Genomic DNA, 23,836 nt, shown 5'->3' with positions numbered 1-23,836 from the left:
GATTCTACTTAACATCTATCTAGCACCTTCTAGAAGATAATAGCTAGAATCTGATTGGTTGCTATGGGCAACATCTTCAATTCTAAAAACTCTCACTTTAGTAAATATACCCTCTAGATTTGACTATTCTCCCCCACACAGGGAACCTAGGACAAGCCTGCTTTCTGGACTAATTAAGTTCCAAATTAAATATCTATCTATATTTTTTGTAGTTGATATATTTATTGAATTGTGAAGTTGCTGATCTATTTAGGTTGTGTATTGCTCTGTTCTCCAATTGCAATTTCCTTTATATTTTATCGGTATAACTGTTTTCCTCTGTGCCCACAGACACGTCACAAATGTTTTGTTTCCATATGCAAATTTCACAAATTTGCCACGAGATGGCAAATTTCCCCAGCACAAAGACACAGCACGTCTCTGCGGTCTGCCCGCCATGGGACACCCGAATGATGGTGATGGGTCTAATCAAAAGGCAAGCTAACATTTTTATCTGTGTACCCTGATGAAAGTGTTACTACTTGAACACCGAAACGTTGCTAATCTGAAGCAACGTCTGTCGTTATTGGGCCTGCGTGCCACCAGGGGAGATTTTTTAAAACTTGGTGAGAGATAAAGGGAAGAGAGATACAGTTTCATCAATGCTCATTATCAAGTTATAGTAGCCTGGGGTATGTCTTTCAACTGTACTGAATTTAGCAGGAGAGTCATGATTCGCAGGGCCTCTAAAGGTGCAAAGTTTTCCACCAAAAGTGTGGAGTTTTGGCAGATCAGGGGCGGGGCTATTTTGTCCCAAATTCACTCTGGACTGGGCTTATTCCCTACTAGCTGGAATACCCGGCATTGCCCAGGTTGAAGACTGGACCCTGAAGTACATCGGCAGCCTGCATTTTTTACATTGTCCTCAACTAAATCTCCATTCCATTGATCCTGAAAAGGACCCCGCTGTTAGCTAACATGGTTTTAGCCCTGAAAAGGACCTATCTAATCTATCCATTTATATAGAATATTTAGAAACTGCTACCTCAACACTGAGGTATAAATAATTTTGTTTGTTTTTACAATAGAAGCCAGAATGAAAAAGCTGTTGAAGTGCTCACTCTGATTGTTTGGAATGGGGAATATCAGGAGCAGAGTGACTTACAGGACAGAAATCAGTATAGCTTCCCAAATCACTCTGGTTTCAGAAATCACTGCAGAACAGAAATCAATGCAGAACAGAGATCTCTGCAGACCTGCATTGGAGACCATGGCATATGAAAATGTGCTTGGAGGAGTAACTGTCAGTGCAGGTGCAGTGTGACAGTTGATCCTCTGACTCGCTGCTCTTCCATTGGAGCTCTGCCTGCCCCCCACTGGTACATAGCAGCCTGTGCCTTCAGATCAGTGCAGTGTTAGGTACCAGAAGACTTGAGCAAACTTGCATATACCAAACATTTCAAATCAGAGACTCCCCAGCCTACTTGGTGGGCACCATGTAGTCCTCCATGCCAAACATAGCCAAAAACCTAATCCTGGTCAAACTACACCACCACGCCAACTTTGGTGGAGCTAGGTACAGAACTCTGGCTGTGCATAAAGGACAAACAGACGGACAAACACACACACTTTCTCGATTATTATATAGATATTCATATCATACACTTACCACCTTTGTCTCTTCTACTGTCCTCTTAACTGGTGGGCTGGATAGTATTTGTTTCGCTTCAGAACTGAGAACCATCTGCAGAGAGATACAATAATTCACTGATTGAAAAATAAATATATATACTGTATATGTTAGTACAACATTCAGTATAACAATTTAATAGTGTTTTTGAGGCTGTAAAATCAAAGTATGGTCCCAAACGAGGGGCATAATTTAGGATTGAAGCCCTAATTAAAACAAAAATAACAATTAATTACTAAAGTAATTACCTGTCATAGCTGATAAAACAATAAAAGAAAAGCTATTTTGTGAGGAGGGGGGGGGATATGATGTAGAAAGTGAAGTAAAAAGAAAATCAACAGAAAAGAGAGACCCGGCTATAACACAATTACAATTAAACTAAATTTATATTTCTCAAAAAAAAAAAATTAGCTGAAATAATGATAGCTTTGATAAAAGTAATTGTTTGTGCCGGGTCTGAGGACATGATTTGTTTGTATAAATTGAAATTAACTTTCACTCGATGGTAAATAGATGTTATGGATCTTTAGCATTGTGACATTACAGAAGGGGTGTAAAAAACAGGACCAGTTCATAAAAAGATACATTACTATAGCTTCCCAAATTGTGGAGGAAAAATTAATTTCCTATGCATAGCAGACTTCCTGCCTTTAAATTCGTTTCTGGACAGTGGTAATAATGATCAGTTTATCAAGCTGAAATATACGAGTAAATACCATACCAAAAACCAAGGTATTAAAACTTTCACCTAAATATTGTATTAGTGTATGTGTAACTGGGTGGTGACTGGGTGCTCCCTCTTAGCATAAGTTTGCCACGGGTGTGTCGCGGAACTGTAGACTGAATTGCGGTCTGTTCTGAGGTTCGCATATGCCAAAATCCTATGACTTCAGGTGGATCTCTTGCACTCGGGAAATGGCCGGGGCAAATGCGCACTGAAAGTGATGCCGTCTGCTTTCGCAAATGGATGTAAGGGAACGGTGCAGCCACAAAGATCTGCCCGCCACTAAATCCAGACGGAAATCCGTAGCTATTATCTAGTACTCAAAGGCTTTGCGTGAGAATCTGATCAGGCCCATGCCTCTTAAAAATGTATTTATCATTATTGCCGTTTTGACCGTGACAGACCAAGATCCAATAACTGACTATGGGGCTCATTTATTAATGAGTTTTATCATACACAGCAAGTTTTAAAACTTGTTTTGTATGATAAATGGTGCTCACGACAATCAGCTCCCAACTGTCACTTTTCAAACAGATGACAGTTGGGAGCTGATTGGCTGGAGAACTATAATCATACACAACAAGTTTTATCACTCGTTGTGTATGATAAAACTCATTGATAAATGGGCTCATATGTTATATACTTTAAAAGCGTTTACACGCAAAACGCGCAGCACACTTCATGTAATGTACTTATAAGTGACCAAAAAAAAAAATGATTGTGTAATCGGGTGGCGCTGGATATTCAAATATGAAGATATAAAACAAATGGTATGTTTTGTGTCCTGTGTTCTGCATATAAAGGTTTCTTTTAACTGTCCCCGAAGTTTTTCTTGTGATTTATCTCCATATGATAGATCCTGTGACAGAGCGGGCCCAAACTTATTTACCCGGAAGATGCGCTCCCGTGTACTCATCCATGTGGAAAGTGGGTTTAAAGAAACCTTTATATGCAGAACACAGGATATTTACCACGCGAGTAGGGTACGCATGACCCCACCCTCTTTGTGAATACTACAAAAATATAGAAAACCAATTTGGAATATCTAATGAGCTGAAGGGACAAAGAAACCTTTTGGGGATAACATTTATTTATCTGAACGTGAATCGGGGTACGCTCCCACTATACCTGACCAACTAATAGAATTATGCTACTTCCCCTTATGTATAATATATAGACACTTTGAGGAATACTTACCAGCTTTCTTAAGACAGTTTTTTCTGTATTTATTCTTTTTCATGTATTAAATGGATAACGTTTGGAGACCCTGAGAACTCTACATATAAGGGGACATACGTCAGGATCTGCAATAAGGACTAAGGCCCTCATTCAGAGCCGCTCGTTAGCGGCAGTACGCTCGTTCCGAGCGATGTTTGCACATCTGCACATGCGTACGCTTTTTAGTACGCATGCGCGAACCAGTCAGTGCGGTCGAAAATCGTTTGTACGCTATATAGCGAGTGCCTGCTATTTTGAGTGACAGAATGAGGCGTATGTGGGTGGTAACAGGGGAAGGTGCTTGAAAATGGGGAGTGGAGATCCGAACGCAGGCGTGCTTAAAGGTCAAAACGGGCGTTTTATGGGTGTGTATATTTAAAACAGCAGCGTCATTGACCACGTCACTGGGTTATTTTAGAGCCAGAACTGCTCGCAAATTTGTGGTAGCAAACACCAACCACAAGAATAGCGAGCAGTTCATACGCTGGTCGATGTACTCGATTAATCTAATAAATAGCGAACATGACGTAGGATGCGTGCGGCCAGGGGGCGTTTTTAACAAATAAACGAGCGTATGTTTTGCTCGTTCGTTCAGACTTAGAGGTGTGAACAGACTGCAATGTGCGTACGGATCATTTGAATAGCCACCCCTTGTTTTTAAACGAACGACCGCAAATAGCGAACGGCTCTGAATGAGGGCCTAAGTACCATACCATTTGTCTTATATCTTCACATTTGAATATCCAGCGCCACCCGATTACACAATAATTTTTTTGGGTCATTTTGTGTTTATTGGGGATAAGTGAGTCTCCTCTTTTGTGTTAGGCCGGAGGCAGCAGGTTTTGCGCACCATATTTTATAGTCTATTCTTTGATACTCTAGTACTTATAATAAGTGTTCTCACTATTCACATACAGCAGAGCGTGCCGCCGCACTGCTTATGTGACGTCGTAAGCCTGTTTAATCTGGCAGCAAAACGTACATGTGCCGCCTACTATCACATTTTATCAGCTCCTTAAGTATTTGCGACTTTATTATTTTATTTTATTACCAGTCATTTATATAGCGCAGCGCTTTTACAGAGAATATCTTATCATGCACATCTGTCCCTGCCCCAGTGGAGCTTACAATCTATATTCCCTACCACATGCTCACACATATACACACTATGGTCAATTTTGTGGGGAGCCAATTAACCTATCAGTATATTTTTTGGAGTGTGGGAGGAAACCGGAGCACCCGGAGGAAACCCACGCAAGCACAGGGAGAATATACAAACTCCACACAGGTAGGGCTGTGGTGGGAATCGAACCCCCCACCCACCCCCACCGGGCTATGGACTATACCCCCCCCACACACACACACACACACCCCTCCGTGACATACACTATGCACAGTCTAGTTCACCCCAGTGAGTACTCCGTGACCCGTGGAAAGGGAAGGTCCTGTTGCACATCAGTGATGACAGTTCTGTAAGATACACTGCACACTAATGTTTTCACAATCCTCAATGATCCCTATTACTGTATATTGTTTTCTTATGATGTGACACTTTTACATTTCTTATTTATTTACATCCGATATTATTTGATTATCATGATTTACTCTGTACCTCCATTTTAGCCTTGAAGAGAGAACGGTCGAACAGAAGGTTTTCCGTCTCTGTCTCAAAACCGACGTACTCGCTGAAGGATATGGGCTCAGTTCTTGATGCTGCATAGTCTCTTTCACAACAGAAAAGAAGGACAATCCGTCATGGTTACATATGATACTGTATTTGGGGAGGCAGTGAGTGAGAAGACAGTGTATTCCATGCATCAACACAAATCATTTATTTTCCAATCTTGAAAGAATGCAGAATATCCTACAAATGGAGGCTGAATGGAATCAGTCATTCCTATCTTCTCCCATGAATAAACCAAGGTCTGCAACACATAAGACATACTTTGATGCATTTTACTATTGTATGTGAGATGTGCTAGTAAACAGGGCAAAAGTCAGTTACATCCAGGGCCGACTGACCATCTAGGGGGTCTATTTACTAAGCTGTGTTAGTAGATAAAGTGAACGGTGATAAGGTACCAGCCAATCAGCTCCTAACTGCCATGTCACAGGCTGTGTTTGAAAAATGGTAGTTAGGAGCTGATTGGCTGGTACCTTATCACTGTTCACTTTATCTCCTAACACAGATTAGTAAATAGACCCCTAAATCTGGAAGAGAGGGTGTGTCTGTCAGTGGTATTTGCCTGACGATTAGACATTATGCTGGTAGGAACTTGGATCATTGATAATGATGGTGACATTAGGTTCAGGCAAACATTACCCTGGTGCCCTAACTCAGCAAGAGGTCATTACTGCAAGCTACATCGCCACAACATACGGCTAATGTATGCCCATTACAGCACCCTCTATGTCAGGGCTCAACAAATCCCGGGGGCCAGGTCGCCATGCCTACCAGATTTTGCTGCCTGGCTACCAGATTTTGCAGTGTGGGAGGAAGCAGATCCTCATCAGCTCCCGCGGAGATTCATGCCTATAGTATTGCGGTGTTCATATCATGCACAGGAGTGCATGTGCTGAGTGTCGCCTGCGGTGACTACTGTGCCTCTGTACATCCCGGCCTGCACTCACGATTTCTCTCTATCCTGGCCTGCTCTGATCCCTCCTGTCTGTCCCAGTCTGTGCTGATCCTCCTGTACATCCCAGCTGTCTGCTGTCTCCTATGTCCTGCTGCACAGAGCTCTCCGGTAGTAGGGTCTATGGGCCTGATTCAGAGCCGGACGCTCTGACCAGAGCGCTCGCTCTGAATCAGGGCCCACCTCCATAAATATGGAGCGTCCTCCTGGACGCTCGTATAGCTGTGGGTCACCACCCACAGCCTATACGAGCGTGCAGGATGATGGTCGCGATGGTCTTGACCATCGCGACCATCGCCAGTGCGAGCAGAAGCCTGCGGTTGAGTTTCTCAACCGCAAGGCCAGGAGTGATTTTGCCTCTATCAGAGCCAAAATCACTCCCACTGACATCACTAGTGATGCCAGTGGGGCCGGTTCTGACGGTAGGCGTTCCCTTGGGAACGCCTCCGTCTGGCAGGCACGCCCCCGGCACGCCCACCAAAGGGGGCGTGCTGTCAATCAACATCGACAGCACGCCCCCTTTGATCAGACACAATGAGCGAAGGAAAGTCCTTCGCTCGTCTCGTCTCGCGCATGCGCACGACGGAGCGCCCTCCGTCGTGCGCATGCGCAGTGCACACCATCGACCCACTTGCGAGCGGACAGCCGCTCGCGAGTGGGTCTGAATCAGGCCCTATGCGTGGCCAGGGATTGCGGAGCGGCTTCAGAGGGATAGTGGTGTAACCACGAGCGGAGGGGAGTTTTGTTGTACTTTCTGGCACCATTATTTTATGTGAAATGTGGTCAGTTATTACTGGAGGGTGGGGGGTGGAGCAGAGGAGCTGTGCAGAGCAGTGAGGGTGCCTCAATTTTACTGTATCCATTCAACTGTGACCATTTTGTGGACTAGTATAGTGTGTACTGTATAACAGTTGCATAACACACAGAGCTGTGCTCCTCACGCACTTCTATAATTTTTTGGGGGAGGACAGTGATCTGGCTCCTACACTTTCATCCTGGCTCCTAGATTTTAGAAAAATTTGTCATGCCCTGCTCTATGCTGCCAATTCTCCTGCACAGCTCTATGGAGTTGAGGAGAAAGTGGGGACATTGACAGATGCAATGCACCATTCGGGAAAAGCACATTGCCCCCACTATTACTAAAGGGACTGTCTAGATTGTGGTCTGTCATTGCTGTGTATACTGCTTCCCTTCTATACCATATTCTGAGCAACAAAAAACACATTTTTTTTTATTGTCTTGTAATATAATTTAATAAGAAACCGTAAATTTTTTTTTTCAGTTTTACACAAAGATTTTCAAAATATTACGGGGGAGATCTATCAAACCTCGGAGACTGATAACGTGGAGAGAGATAAATTACCAACCAATAAGATTGTAACTGTCATTTTACAGACTGTGTTTGAACAATGACAGGTACAGATGTGTCCTCTAACATCGTGGCCACCAATGCGACAATAGTGCGCACGCATCATGCAAGGTGACTAGCTACAGGCGGCACAGTATGTCACGCTGCCGGGGAATTCACACCATGCGATCCTATGGCTCACGGGAGCCAACACAGCGCACGTGCCCGATGATGGGCACGTTTTTTGCGGCATGCGTGTTGCCATTTGCCACAGCAGGGGCAAGGCTACAAGAGGACACATCTGTACAAGCTGATTGGTTGGTACTTTGGAGGAGATATATCAAAGCATTGGTGAGAGATAAAGTACCAATGAATCAGCTCCTGTCATTTTTTCAAACACAGGACAGGGATGTACTATGCATGGCATTATGGATGCAGTACTTCACACCGCTTCTTGGGTACATACTTGCATTAATAACGCCAATATGTACATAGATTTGCGAATCAAAATGCCTCCAGCAATCTGTCAGACCCATGATGCAACTCGTCACGTAACAGCAGCATGCGACTTGTTAACCATCGGATAATCGCCAGGAAAAAACTGACTGGCTGGCCAGAGTATTGAATCTGTAGCCTTGTATTCTGTCTGTCTGGGCAGAACATGACAAAGAGTCACATTATACTGTACATATGTATTACAGGTTGAGTCTCCCATATCCAAAATGCTTGGGACCAGGGGTATTTTGGATATCGGAATGTTCCGTATTTTGGAATATATGCATACCATAATAAGATATTTTGGGAATGGGACCCAAATATAAACACAGAATGCATTTATGATTCATATACACCTTATACACACAGCCTGCAGGTAACTTTATATTATATTTTTTATAATTTAGTGCATCAAAAAAAGTGTGTGTACATACATGAAATTCATTTATGTTTCATATACACCTTATACACACAGCCTGAATGTTATTTTATACTATATTTTTAATAAGTTTGTGCTTTAAAGAAAGTTCGTGTACATTGAACCATCAGAAAGCAAACGCTTCACTTTCTCAGTCATGCTAAAAATATTCCGTATTTCAGAATATTTGGATATGGGAGATTCAATCTGTACTTTGCCACAATCTAATACTCAACTAAGGAGCCCCTAAAAATATAAAATAAAATATCTTGTGGGCCATAATCATTTGATTCATTTATTATTGGGGCAATAATGTTAAAAAATAGTAACATTTTTTATTTTTTAAATGTTTTTTTATGTTAATTGAGGCCATAATTATTTATTCATGATAGAAGTGCATCCATGCTGAAACTTGTAGTGCCACAAGTTTGTACTATGAGCCTAATTCACTACGGATCGCAATTGCGATAGTATGCTAATCCATTGCTGTCGCTATGCCATCGCAGTACAACATAGGGATGCCCACCTTACCTTACACACATCCGTAATGTTTAGCAAGACTGCAAAACCATCGGTAACATTGAGGACCATCGCAGCCTCACGCACACTTGCACAAACTCTGACCTTACTCAGAAATGGTAACTTCAGCGCACGCTGTCAGGCCTCAGGCTGCGTATGGCATCGCAGTGGATAATTTATGCACGCCATTGTAACGGCGTTCAAACGCACTGGCACGCCTGCGTTTCACCGATTATTGCCTCCCTCAATACCAACAAACAACACTTCCTGTTAATCACTCTGCATTGGGTCTGCGTAGTCACTGCGATCACAGTGGCTGGTACGCACACGCGCACTGCAATGCATATACATGCGCTGAACGAAACAATTAGCCGATTGCGTGCGTAATCGCAGTCCGTATTGGATCAAGTTCTATAACTGATGCTTGTTGATATGTGTGTACTATTTCTTGGTGGTAAGGTAAGCAGAGTCAATAGTATACACCAGGGGAAACTTCAAATGCACTAAACAGCTCAGGACTTAACCAGTAGTGTGGTTTGTTGTGCAGCAGTGTGTCTGTACAGCCGTACTCACTGTTACATACACTCTGTATCTGGATGGACCGAAGCTTGAGCGGAACAAACAAGTCACTAGTCAGTGATGTATATTGGGAGCAGTGCATACAGTATATAAGGTAGCGGTATGCTCTGGTGGCAGGTATCTCTGGGAATATCACAGGGTCTCCCAAGGGCACGTCTGTGTCCCACTGTGGTGTTATACACAGAACAAGATGGTGCCAGGCATGCGCAGAAGACCAAATGGCAGCGATCTTGGTACAGTTCAGATGCTTAACAGGTTAGAGCATCATGGAGGTAGTGCAGTAACATCATGGAGGTAATGCAGTAGCATCATGGAGGTAGTGCAGTAACATCATTGAGATAATACAGTAGCATCATGGAGGTAGTACAGTAGCATCATGGAGGTAATGCAGTAGCATCATGAAAGTAGTGCAGTAGCATCATGGAGGTAGTGCAGTAACATCATGGAGGTAGTGCAGTAGCATCATGGAGGTAGTGCAGTAACATCATGGAGGTAGTGCAATAGCATCATGGAAGTAGTACAGTAGCATCATGTAGATAATACAGTAGCATCATGTAAATAATACAGTAGCATCATGGAGGTAGTGCAGTAGCATCATGGAGGTAGTGCAGTAGCATCATGGAGGTAGTACAGTAGCATCATGGAGGTAGTGCAGTAGCAGCATGGAGGTAGTGCAGTTGCATCATGGAAGTAGTACAGTAGCATCATGGAGGTAGTGCAGTAGCATCATGGAGGTAGTGCAGTAGCATCGTAGAGGTAGTGCAGTTGCATCATGGAAGTAGTACAGTAGCATCATGGAGGTAGTGCAGTAGCATCATGGAGGTAGTGCAGTAGCATCGTAGAGGTAGTGCAGTTGCATCATGGAAGTAGTACAGTAGCATCATGGAGGTAGTGCAGTAGCATCATGGAGGTGTTACAGTAGCATCGTGGAGGTAGTGCAGTTGCATCATGGAAGTAGTACAGTAGCATCATGGAGGTAGTGCAGTAGCATCATGGAGGTAGTGCAGTAGCATCATTGAGATAATACAGTAGCATCATGGAGGTAGTGCAGTAGCATCATGGAGGTAGTGCAGTAGCATCATGGAGGTAGTGCAGTAGCATCGTGGAGGTAGTGCAGTAGCATCGTGGAGGTAGTGCAGTTGCATCATGGAGGTAGTGCAGTAGCATCATGGAGGTAGTGCAGTAGCATCATGGAGGTAGTGCAGTAGCATCGTTGAGATAGTGCAGTAGCATCTTGGAGGTAGTGCAGTAGCATCATGGAGGTAGTGCAGTAGCATCATGGAGGTAGTGCAGTAGCATCATGGAGGTAGTGCAGTAGCATCGTGGAGGTAGTGCTCCCTAGGCCATGCCCCTTTGTGTGATGTTTTGGGGGTGTGACATTTGTCACGCCATTGATTACCATCATGCTGTTGTCGAGCCCCGCACTCCGGAAGCTGCTGGGCTGCCACTAGCCTCATCCTTGCACTAAATTAATGCTGCACACATACACTGCACTTTGTATGAGCCAGAAGATAGCTGGTTAAGTGCTAATTATGCCCTCTTCATGGGTGGTCACATTCTCTGTAAAATCATTCATTTGGAAACCCCCCTCTAGAAATCCTGCATTTGCCTCTGGATGGTGTGATCGGGTTGGGTATGTAATCCCGGCGGCTACATAGTCGCCGGGTGAAATGCTGACGCCAGAAAGTCGAAGAGTCAGAATCCCAACATCTAAGGTAAGTACCCTATCCCTACCCCTCTCCCCCCTAACCCTAACACTCCCGGGGTAGTGTCTAAGGGTGGTGTCCGGGGTGGTGCCTAAGTTCCCCCGGGGGTGGCTAAACCTCATCCCCCCGCGCCCGCACTCTAAACCTAACCTCCCCCTGGGGGTGCCTAACCCTAACCCCCCTTCCCCTAGCCTAACTCTCCCCGGGGGGTGCCCAGTGGTGTATCTATAATGGGTGCAGGTCCAGGGAGCCCCGCACCGCACAACCTGCACTTATATTAGTTTAAACTTACCTGTCCGTGGTCCCGCTTCAGGTGTCAGCGCTGTTCAGAACACAGGAAAATGGCCGCCGAGGCCATTTTTCCGGTGTTCTGCGCATGCGCAGTAGACTCCGGGCACACTCTAGTGAACGGAGTCTACTAATGCTCCGGTGGCTGGCCAGCCACGTCAGTCAGCTGCCGGCCACCGGGAAGAGAGGAGGGTTAAACCTAACCTTCCCCCCTACCCCGCGGCTAATGCTTTCCCTGTCCCTGCTTACCTTCATTCGGGAAGCCGTCTGTCAGGATTCCTTTGTCGGGCTAAAGACAGGCATCTGGATTTAGAGTGACGCCTATCTTCAGTCCTAATTCCCAGGCGTCTGTATTATAACTACATCCAATGTAATCAATGGCCCATCCAAAAATGCACCAATCGATATTTCAGCATATACAGACACTGACAGTGGGCATCTTTGTGCCACCTCAGGATAAGCCCCTAACTGTGCAGAAAGATTTAGGTTTGAGAGGGGCGTGTGTCCCAAATTCAAATTTAAGTTAGAACGTAAATATAAAGCTGTCCAGCATCTGTGGGCTTCATGCAAAAGAAGCCGGTATTTACCCTGCATGCAATAAAAAACCCAAATAAATACATGTATTTACACCCCCTTGCATTGCAGGATGATTTGTCTAGTTGCACAGTCTTTTTTGCTTTTCTCCCAACTCAGAATGACACCCTGTGTTTTTATTAATTCTTTGACTTATATAGAATGGTTAAAAAAAATGACTAGAAAAATTCATCATGAAGAACACACAGGCTGCATCATGTTTCCTGTAAGATATTACGCTGCAGAAGTTTTCCCTTCTTTGGGGGCTTTCAGATAAGTTTAACACATTTTTAGAGCAGTGTTATGCCCGCGTCTGAAATAGACGTGTTAAGACGCACTGGTGATACTGACTTTGAAGCTTTGCAGAGCTGAGTGTAAAATCTTGCAGCCTCAAACAACAAATTATCAGCTCCATTCTGTTGTGTCTTACATTGTACGTTATCTTCATGTTTTAGACATTTCAAGTAATGCAACTTGCTAACGTAATCCACATGTGTGAAAATATTCCACTGAGACAGCAAAGAGAATATATAAATCCTTCAATTTCCCCCACCTTATACCACGTCTACAGTGTAACGCAAAATCCCCTTCATAAAACTTGCAAATACTGTCTTTACTGTGAGCGTAGTATTTTTGTTTAACTTCAGAAGCACATTATAACTCCAACTTTCAGAAGTTTAACAGATATTATATACCGTAAAAAATCGTCAGCAACCCTTTGCTATAAATCCGAGTGTTTTCATTACGTAGAATTTATTATGTGGAAGAATGTGTTAGAAATGAATTCCCGCTCCAACCAAATGCTAGGGCTTGCTGGAAATATTACAAACCTTCTGGCTCTTAGTTTCAAAGCAGGAATTAACCTATTATTAACCTCTTTGACGTTAAAGAAGAGATAAACCTAGAAAATGTAAAACTACTTTTCAGATATGAAGGCAGTAGTTTTAGCTCCCTCCCGAGAGCGAAGGTCATCATCCCAGTACGGCTTAAGGGACCAGGGTGTCCATTCATAAATGATCAGTAATTGCTTTGGGGTACACTGTTAAGCTGGTGCACAATGCAGGAACACCAAGGTCAGTGACTTGTTAGATGGGGGGGATTGGATATCACAACTGGGCAATGAGGTCTGATGAGTGATGCAGATTACTCCGTTTCATGTTCGTTTCCCAGATCAGATCAGGTATGCTACTAGCTTACTAGGAACTATACAATACTGAATCTCCTTACATTGGAGGTCTTGACCGGCTGACCATGGCAAAAAGATGGCTTCTGGTGGGCTTTTTTTTTATTTTTAAACTTTTTTTTTTTATAGTGCACTCTATGGAGACACTTGTCTCCACAGGGTGAAACACTGCCACATCTCTCCCAAACCACTCACAAATCGAAACGAATGGGGCAGTTCTCAAAAATCGGGACTAATCCAACAAATGCGGAATGGTTGGAAGGTATGCTATACTGTCTTACTTTCCTTTAAAAAACATATGAGATGAGTTGAATATGTACTTGCACTTGTACAAAGGGGATGGGTACGGGATCCCAGCGGTCAGATTCCCGATGCCGGCATCCGGACCAGGTTACCATCACAACGCCTGTAGGTAAGTAACCTTAACCCCTAACCCTCCCTTCCCAGTGTCTAAACATAACCTCCCCCAAGTGTCTAAACCCTAACCTCCCCCTTCCTGTACCCGAAACCTAACCCCCCCTTAGTGCCTAACCCTAACTCTCACTCTAGTGCCTTACCTCTAACCCTAACGCCAACCCTCCCCCTAACCCCAGTACATATCTTCGGGATCCAAGTGGTCGGTATGCCAGTGGCAGTATTCCGATAAGTGTTGGTATTTCAATGTTGGCATTCTGACCGCTGGAATCCCTGCTGTCGGGATACTAAAAGTATTCCATATAGGGAGCTCAGGTAGTCAACTACTGAACAGTGAAGGACAGTGTTATGGGCAGGATGAATCGGTCTTCACCATGTTCTTGATTAGCAGATGAGATGTGATGTCACCACAATGTACTTTGCAGCCCTGAGTGCCTGATTCCAATAGTTAAGGTGGTTCCTGGCATGATTAGAGACCAGTCATTCCCTTAGAAGACAAAGTCACTGCTAATTTCTACCTAAAGGTACATAGTGATCATCTTCTCCCCATGCCGCAGCATTTCATTCCTTGCTACAGATTGGGTTGGGTGTCTGCCTGGACAGTGCTCATTCACATATTCAGCACATGTGGTCAGCCAATGTTTTGATGACCCTGACGTCATCCATATGCGACAGCCTTCTCAGTCCTCAGATCTAATTGCAATCCAGCGTTTATTCTGGAATGACACTGAGGTGAAAGTTCACCTGGTGTCAGCTGAGTGACTCTCTTGTGGAAGAATGGTGCTACATCCCTTCTGCATGATTCCAGATATTGTTACACTCATTTGTTGCCCAATTCTCTAGTATGTGATTTTATATTAGTATTTCCATGTTTTTGTCCACTACACAAAGTTAGTAAAGATTACAAAGATACACAGGCCAATGAAGTTCAAGCTTTCAGAAATTCTAATTGCAGTGACCCTGAGGATGGCCAAACGAAACGCGCCAGTATGATAGTAAGAATAACTTCTTATGCTGATGGTGAAACTGTTCTTCTTCCATTCACAATTAATGTCCCCTTGGCCTCTATGTGGGACTCGATACGGAAGGAATGTTAAACAAATTATTGTATTGACCTTGGATATATTAATAGATGATAATTAGGTCACCTTTATGACACATTTTTTTCTATTTGGAAACAATGGTGATTATGCTATCCTATCTTTAGAATTGGTCCCTTCCATTCCCTTTGTTAATGAATTTTCTAGTCTTGGAACTGTTTCAAATTAACTTATGTCCTTACATCGTAGTGCCCAAAACTGTACACCATATTCAGCCTGTGGGTATTTTTGTTGGTTTCCAAGTCACCATAGCCTGCTATTGGGACTGTGGTGTATACTCTATTTATCAAGCTAGGCAACATCATCTTGAAACGGTGTTACCCTATACCATTCCATGGGTAATCCAAAAACCTGGAAAAGCTTCACTGGAACCCTCAAGATCAAGCATCCATTTTGCTGCTTGTGCACACTGCCTGAACTCCTTGCCAGCAGCTTTAGGCTGCAAAGGGCCTTAACTATTGGTGTGTGAGCTGTGCCGTAACCAAGAGCACAGGCCCTTGGTTGCGGCACAATGGTGCCATAGGATGGCTCCATTGCTGCCCTACGGCACATGAATTTGGCCTGCAGGGTACCTGTAACTGCAATCCTGCAGCCAGTATCGCATAGCTTCCAAATGATGCTCCAGGCACACATCCTGCAGTCTGTAGAGCTAACCGGAGCATCCTAAAGACACTCCAGATAGTGCTCTATTTCCTAGTGCCGGCAGACCAGCCCGACATAATGATATCAGCGGTTCAGGAGGCAGGACCAGCACAAGGTGATATAAAGCACTGCGGCTGTCAGTGAGGGAGAAAAACCACTGCATAATTCTACATCTACTGTATCTACAGTAAATTGTATCTGCAGTCCAGATTGCTATTATGTGCTGTAACAGGTTATTATCCTGTTCTGTGAATAATTCTATATATTGTAGGCACCTTATGCAGTGGCATTTTGTTTGCTTCTAATAAGTGTAAACCACATGTGAACATATACATATACACAGTACGCATTTACACGTGTGTCCATTAAGAGTGTAATATGTGGTTCGCCTGTGACTGATTTGTGAATAAGCACAGAATGTAAACGGTACAGAGCGGAAATTAGTAGGAAAAAAAAAACAGTTCTAACAATTTGGAAAATTGTCTTAAAGTCACTGAAGTCCTGGCTCACGTAAGACCACCAAGACAGAACCATTTAGTAAATGTTTAATATGTCAGACATATTTTTATCATTTAGCCATAAAATTTGTTATGTTCAATTGCGCTAATTTAGGATGACAATGTTATTGGGATATATAATTACTAATACAGCTTCTACACCGTTACAGATTATGAAAAGCTTACCTATAAATTTTGATGAGGTTGCGAATAACTTGCACTACGAGAACAGCTGTACGGAACTTGTTAATGTACTGTAAGGGAGAATGAGAAAAGATGGAACAGAGATTACTACTGTACTGTACATCCCTAATACTACTTTACCGATGGTATACCTGTCCTGTATCTATAGCAGAGGCACCTTAGAATGTCAGCCTAAGCTTCCACATTAACAGTCGGTCTCTCTATAATTAGGACTGTTTTGCCACTTATAAGAAATGTAATAATAATTTAACTTTACAGCATTGTCTTCTGTATCACAACTTCTGTTATTTACATACCTACATTATTTCTCCAATCCTTACAGTTAAAAGAAAGCAGCCACAGTTACTGGAGGTCTGACTAGTGGCGGAACTCCCGGAGGCAATGCAAGCATTTATCAGTAGGCACCAGGTGTGGGGGCATCAGTGAGGGTGAAGAGTACAGGTTGTTTACCCACTGTGGGCCTGATTCAGAGCCGCTCGCTCTGACAGAGCGCTCGCACTGAATCAGGGCCGGGTTTTTTTTTTTTTTGGAGCGGCCTCTAGGCCGCTCGCATAGCTGTGGGTGACCACCCACAGCTATAGCGAGCGGCCATGATGATGGTCGCGATGGTCAAGTCCATCGCGACCATCTGGCTTGCGACGAGACCCTTGTGGTAGGGTCTCATTTATGGCAAGCCCCAGAGAGCTTTCGGCTCTAACAGAGCCGGAATCTCTCCACTGACATCACTCGTGATGTCAGTGGGGCCGCCCCCAAATGGCAGGCGTTCTCATGGGAACGCCTCCATTTGGGCAGCCACCCCCCTGGCCCGCCCACCAAAGGGGGCGAGCTGTCACTCAACATCGACAGCTCGCCCCCTTTGCTGCGAGACCCGGAGTGACGGATTGCCCGTCGCTAGTCGGGTCTCGCGCATGCGCGCGACGGAGCCGGCTCCGTCGTGCGCATCCGTTGTGGGTGACCATCAACCCGGTTGCGGGCGCCCAGCGCTTGCGACCGGGTCTGAATCAGGCCCAGTGTTCCGTCCCTGGAGCCGGAGCAGGGGGGAGCAGAGTCAGATGATCTAGGGTTGGGAGTGGTGCGGAGTTGGACCATTGGGGAGGGGGTGCAGAAGGGATCAGATGATCCTCTTTAAATCACATTGTTCTCATTTGGAACTCAAACATGACCTGGTTTTCAAAAGCGTTTCAAAATCAGATAGCAATTACATTTTTCATTTACAGCAGTGTGGGTGCTACTAAGTGGGTGATGGGTTGGAATAAGATAGGAATGGGGTCAGTGTGAGTATTTTAGTCCTTTCCTTTTCAGATTTGGGATCTGGTGATAATGGTGCGATTTCCCCGCCCCCCTCCCCCAGCTCCTATATTACTCCATTTCTCCATGAAGAATTAATTTTCTTTTAACTATTTATTTTCTCAGTCGTAAAACTTTACCACATTTACACATTTACTTGCAAAATCCATGGCCAATATATCTTGCCATAGCTTTCACTTCTAACACTAAAAAGGCTTTCCTGTACTCAGCCTACTGACTGCCAAATCACACTTCTGCCAATCCCTGAGACGACATAGGACATTCCTCTCCAGATTACAGTATTCGCTGAACAAACTCATTTTCTATGTCGTATTTAGCTTGGCCTTCGTACTTACTTCTTTCTGCCCCAGCAAGTAATAAAGTTTATTTTCCTTAAGGCCGTAGCTTTTCTGTCATTTAGTATAATTTTGCATCATTTCTTTCTCTCCAGTTTACTGATTCTTATGTTTTACATATCAAAGACCTCGTGGCCGTGGTCTTTCCTCTGCCATTTCTCACTGAAATAAGCTCTTATTATTTAAATTGTCCTACTACAAAAATGCATTTATTCTATCATTTGTGTCATCTGATCTCATAGTCTAAGTGCAACGCCGGAACCTAAGTGGTCCCCAGGGTAGATACTCTTATTTGTGTTGACAATATGGTCGACTGAATATACAACCACAGAAGGGTGATTGACAATAGACAACATTAGGATGAAAGTGGTCTATTGTATCCAGCAATTAACTTCTTGAAACTGTCGTAATATGTTTTGCAATATTTTACATCACAGCATTGTACTGTATATGTCATTTGCTGTACACACTTCTCGGCTGCCTTCCAGTAAAAATATTTCCAAAATAACTCAATCACAAACTGGAAAAGCTGAATGTTATTAGACTAGGGTACAGCGTTCCTCCTCAAAGTCTGTAACTGTACCGCAAGAAGCAACTCTCAGTGCACCAACCCCCCTCTTGAGTTTGACAACATCCTGTGGGGCAGAATTATTCCACCTTTAAAAGAGGATAAGTAGAGGTCTTGCCCACAGCAAACCAATAAGATTTTAATTATTATTTATCTTAACACGGTCTATGAAATTATAGCCAGTATTTGATTGGTTGCTTGGGCAAAAACCCCACCTGTCCTCATTAGAAGGTTTGATAAATCTCTCCAACTGACTGTTGAAAGACAGGCTAGGAGAGAGGTACTAAGCTTGCATAGGGCATGTGTGACCGACCAGACATTTCAAGAGGAACTCGGATCCAAAGAAGTAATAATATTGTTTAACCTATTGAACCCAAAATATACCTTAGCCATATAGTAAAGTGGTGTGCAGGAGACTTTATCTGACTCATCCTCCCCACCATTACCAGGGGCACTGAGAGAGGAGCAGGTACTAACCACAAAGGCTGGTTTGGGTGAATGAGGCAGCACAGGAGGTGGAGCAATGTCCCCCTTGGCATACACAACCTTGTCAGAGAGTGTTTTTTTGGGTGGGTGTGGCCATGTCAGTGTTTGGTCACGGCTACTTTCTAGCACCGGGGCCCATGAGATGACTCGGCGGCCCTGACTATCCATTTTTTAAGCAGAATTTGGCAGGGAGACTGGACTGCTGTCATAATGTTACAACAATGTTGCAGCTTTCTGCAAAATAGATATATAATATCTGTTAAGAATGTAGGCAAAGCCTTGTAGTTTGTCCTCACTTTTAGAAGTGCTGGAAATGTGAAAAAAAAGGAAATCAATGTTTTTGAGAGTAAAAATTACGCTACAGACTATACATTGTATTTAGAAATTACGGTTCTCATAGTTAGACTTTTTTAACTTTGGGATTAGTTAAAATCTTTGTCGTGCACATTAAACATTTGTTATCAAACAATTAAATATATAATTTTGATGATAAAAATTTCTCCACGTTTTCTACTTTACAAAATAACTTAACAATGATTTCAACTGTACTGCATTATGGAATATATATATAATAATGAAGTCTGGCACTCTCCAAAATGTGAATAAAATGCCCTGGTGCCACATCAAACCAAGAGGTTAATATAATGCAGAAGAGAATGGCGGGCACTCTGCGGGACTTAAGCAGCTTGAAATAAACCAGACAAAGCCAGTGTCACTGTCAACGTTTCAGCAAGTGAATGCTTTTATAAAGACATACTTGTCTTCATAAAAGAATTCACTTACTGAAACGTTGACAGTGACACTGGCTTTGTTTTTTCTGTTTTATTACAAGCTCCATAAGTCCCGCAGAGTGCCCGCCATTCTCTTCTGCATTATATATATATATATATATATATATATCTCCAGTATTGTGGCCAGCACTCCAAAGTATAGGTATAGAGCCAGGGTGCACCTCCAGAAGCCCTCTGCAGTCCCTTTCAATAATCAAAATATGGCAGCACTCCGTGGACTTGAAAAGCATCACAGTATATGCAGGGCCGTAGCTAGGGTAGTGCGGCCGGTGCCATCGCGCAGGGTCAGGGGGCGCTGTTTGGGCCTGTCAAATTTCTGTTTATTATTGTTCTCATTTGTAGCTTCCTCTTATTTCATCCCAAGCATCTCCTGGCCTCTCCTATATCTCTTCCCTGACCCTTCCCCATGAGGCCATTCCCCTTTTTTGGGTGCATTATGTCCCTTTGAAAAATGAGGGGGGCACCAATGCTCTTTCTGGCACAGGGCACCAAAAAGTTTAGTTACAGCTCTGCAGTACATCGTCTGGTAACACCAGACGATGTACTGGGATTCTTTTCAAGTCCATGGAGTGCTGCCATATTTTGCTTATTGAAGGGGTCTGCAGAGGGCTTCCGGAGGTGCACCCTGGCTCTATACCTATACTTTGGAGTGCCGGCCACTATACTGGATATATATATATATATATAGTTTTTTACTTAACATATACACAATTCTATCAAAGATAATATTAATACTTTTTCTGATTTTTTGGGAACAATTTATATTATATCATTTACATATAAATTTGGTTAGGTATATACAAACCATGCCCTACCGTAGACTACAAATTAATTGTTATCAATGTCCTAATGCTTATATCACTTTTATGGGTGTGGTGTACTTTGTCAACATTCATCATGTTACAAGTCATAATGTCAACACGAGAATGTCGACTTGGTTGCAATGTCGACATGCAACACTGATGAAATGTCAACATGATTAGATTGTTGACTAAACATCCCTGCTGGTCTAGTGGAGACTGGTATGGCGGCTCCAGCAATGTTTCCGGGTCTGAAGGCAATGTCTTGATGACTTCCATCAGATCCAGGGGCGCTTCCAGTGCTGAGTATATCGCTAATTTCTAACTCCTAACCCTCCCACTAGTGCCTAACCTCCCCTCCCGCAGTCAAACCTTGTCCTTCCTCCTAGTGCCTAACCTTACCCTCCTGCAGCCCAACATTAACCCTCCCCTAGTGCCTAAGGCTAACCCTCCCCTCCCATAGCTTAACCCTGTCCCTCCTCCAAGTGCCTAACCTTAACCTTACCCCCATAGCATAAACCTAACCCTCCCCCTAGTGCCTAACCCTAACCTCCCCTCCCATAGCTTAACCCTGTTCCTCCTCCAAGTGCCTAACCTTAACCTTACCCCCATAGCATAAACCTAACCCTCCCCCTAGTGCCTAATCCTAACCTCCCCTCCCATAACCTAACCCTATCCCTCCTCCAAGTGCCTAACCTTAACCTTACCCCCATAGCATAAACCTAACCCTCCCCCTAGTGCCTAAGCCTAACCTCCCCTCCCATAGCCTAACCCGATCCCTCCTCCAAGTGCCTAACCTTAACCTTACCCCCATAGCATAAACCTAACCCTCCCCCTAGTGCCTAACCCTAACCTCCCCTCCCATAGCTTAACCCTGTTCCTCCTCCAAGTGCCTAACCTTAACCTTACCCCCATAGCATAAACCTAACCCTCCCCCTAGTGCCTAACCCTAACCTCCCCTCCCATAACCTAACCCTATCCCTCCTCCAAGTGCCTAACCTTAACCTTACCCCCATAGCATAAACCTAACCCTCCCCCTAGTGCCTAAGCCTAACCTCCCCTCCCATAGCCTATCCCTACCCCAGCACCTAACCCTAATTCTCCCATAGCCTAACACTAAACTTCCGCTGCCGCAGTCTATCCCCAACTATACAGTCCCTGCAGAATGTTGACCAGTTGACAATAACTATATCTGGTTTCTCCAGATGCCGACATGTTCTATGTCGACATTTCAACAACGTCGACATCATAACCGTAGACATCATCGTGCTAACAGTGTGACTTCATCCCCACTTTTATTTCAGTCAGCCAGTGAAAACATAGGACACGAATGATCATAAATAAAGTCTGTGATCTGTTTTATATACAGCAAAGAGGGAAATAAATGCTTTTTTTATTTTACACCAAATAAAAGAGTCTGTGAGAATGCCGGCTCGGTCGCGCTGCGGATTTCTAAAACAAGATGTTTTTTTTGTTTTATTTTTTTTTTACAAAGGAACTTTTTCCTATTATGATTAAACTAGGGTGAATTATATACTGTGATAGATTCATGCAAAACTGTGTTTTTCCGCTTCAGTCATTTTGTTATGTTCATATATCTCTGTATAATGTCTAACAGCGGCTGCCGAGAATTATATCTCCTTTGGAAATGGTTGTCTATTCCGAGTCTACTTGTTTTATGTCGTGCGCTGAGACTTGTGAAGTGTAATTCAAAAGAAAAAGAGAAACCTGACCTGAACTGTTGTGGATTAAAATAAAGTCATAGTCACAGGAAAACATGCTGTACTCAATAATAATTACAGAAAAGACAAAGTACTTGAGGGGTGGCTGAATGTCAGTGTGATTTCATACTCTCCCTCCCCCCACAGGCAGTCTCTCATAGCAGCGTGACAAATAACAAGTAAAGACGGGGGCCTTACGGAGCAGTTACGCTAGTGCGCATGCGCGACCTACAGGTCATCTATACGCACAGTAGCCCCGACTTCCGGCGGAAGGAGCTGGATAGGGGCGGAGGGATCTGAAGATGGCGAATGCTCCCGAAATCAAGGTCCAAAAATATTATATTTTCAGAGCTTGATGAATTTTGTCCCCATACTATGGGGACAGCGGGGCATTCCGCAAGAGGAAGGTAAGTAAGAGATACAGTATCTGTTATATCTCCTGCTTTACCCTCGTGATGAATGGCCCGATAACTTAATTTTTACAATTGGAAGTGAAAATGTGATGATGAATAGGCCCCATAGTGAGAAAACTAGAAATACAATTTTAATGCTTATGATTTATGTAGGACTGTGTGTCCTGCCAGGCAGCTGGTCATCATCATACTGTCATGATGAAGGGCCTATTTTTAATTAGAAGCCTGGAGCTGGAGCTCCATATGCCCCGTAGTTAACCTGGCCCAGTGAACAAGGGAGTTTGGGGGGAGATTGGGTCAGTAACACATTGGTTTATTGAAATCCACTTAGGCTGAGGATAGTACTTCATAAATGGGCCACTCAACCTACAGTATACCTATTTCCTACATTTCACCCAATTGCTTCTAATCTGCTTTGTGACATATTACCACCCAGCAGGGAGATATAACAAACCTATTAAAGAAGGTAGGGGGAGAAATTGTCCATAGCAACCAATCAGCTCTTAGCTATCATTTTATAGAATCTACTATATAAATAATAGGTAGGATCTGATTGGTTGCTTCACTTGTCCTCTTGATACATCTCTCCCCATGCACTAATCTAGGGAGTTTTCTGCTGTCTGCCACCACACCCCATTCACGTGATCAGCAGAGAAAACGTCTTGCTCCTGTTTTCAGTATAGTGTTGGTATCATTGCTCCAAAGTGCAGCCAGATTGTCAAAGACAGGAACTACTGTACTACTATGTGCTTTCTGAGTCTTCTGTGATTGGATGGCATGGTGCGCCCAACATGCAAGTTTATCTTATTGAACTGCCGTAACTGGGGGTGTGCGAGTGCCCTACCTAGGGTAAGCACCAACTCTGTCCTATGGCACCTGCGGCCAATAGAGGATGCTCCAGGCATGCACCCTGCAGCCTGTAGAGATGTCAGGGCCGTCCTAAAGACACTATGGGCAGTGCTCCTCTTCCTGGTGCCAGCAGTTCCGCCTCCCTCAGTGTGACATCACATGTCTGGGGGGTAGGCACAAGGCGAAAAGTCCCCCTGCTCCGGCGCTGTCTGATTGGACAGCATGGCGCAGTGCATCACCCTGGGACATAGTCTACTGTGGAGTCGAAGAAGTACAGAGATGGAGAATAAGCCTGGTGCCAACTGGATGGACAAGTGTCAGCAGGAGATACTTCATTGAAGAGCATTGGTAG

At 43.9% G+C, this 23,836-nt stretch overlaps 1 protein-coding gene across 1 annotated transcript in view; it reads right to left on the bottom strand.

Annotated features, from left to right (window-relative positions):
• The window catches only part of LOC148503040 (cyclic nucleotide-binding domain-containing protein 2-like), a 338,546-nt gene that overhangs the window by 272,156 nt on the left and 42,554 nt on the right, over positions 1-23,836 (bottom strand). Inside the window, exons 3-5 of the mRNA XM_088449036.1 lie at positions 16,196-16,263; positions 5,224-5,335; positions 1,649-1,723 (exon numbers count right to left, since the gene is read on the bottom strand). Coding sequence (XP_088305162.1) covers positions 1,649-1,723; positions 5,224-5,335; positions 16,196-16,263 — 255 coding nt within the window. The remainder of the gene's footprint in view (positions 1-1,648; positions 1,724-5,223; positions 5,336-16,195; positions 16,264-23,836) is intronic.

Source organism: Taudactylus pleione, unplaced genomic scaffold, assembly GCF_031769625.1.
Source record: "Taudactylus pleione unplaced genomic scaffold, aTauple2 ptg000478l, whole genome shotgun sequence".
NCBI lineage: Eukaryota > Metazoa > Chordata > Amphibia > Anura > Myobatrachidae > Taudactylus > Taudactylus pleione.
Note: the sequence above shows the minus strand (reverse complement) of the source record. Positions and strands in the feature narration are given on the sequence as shown.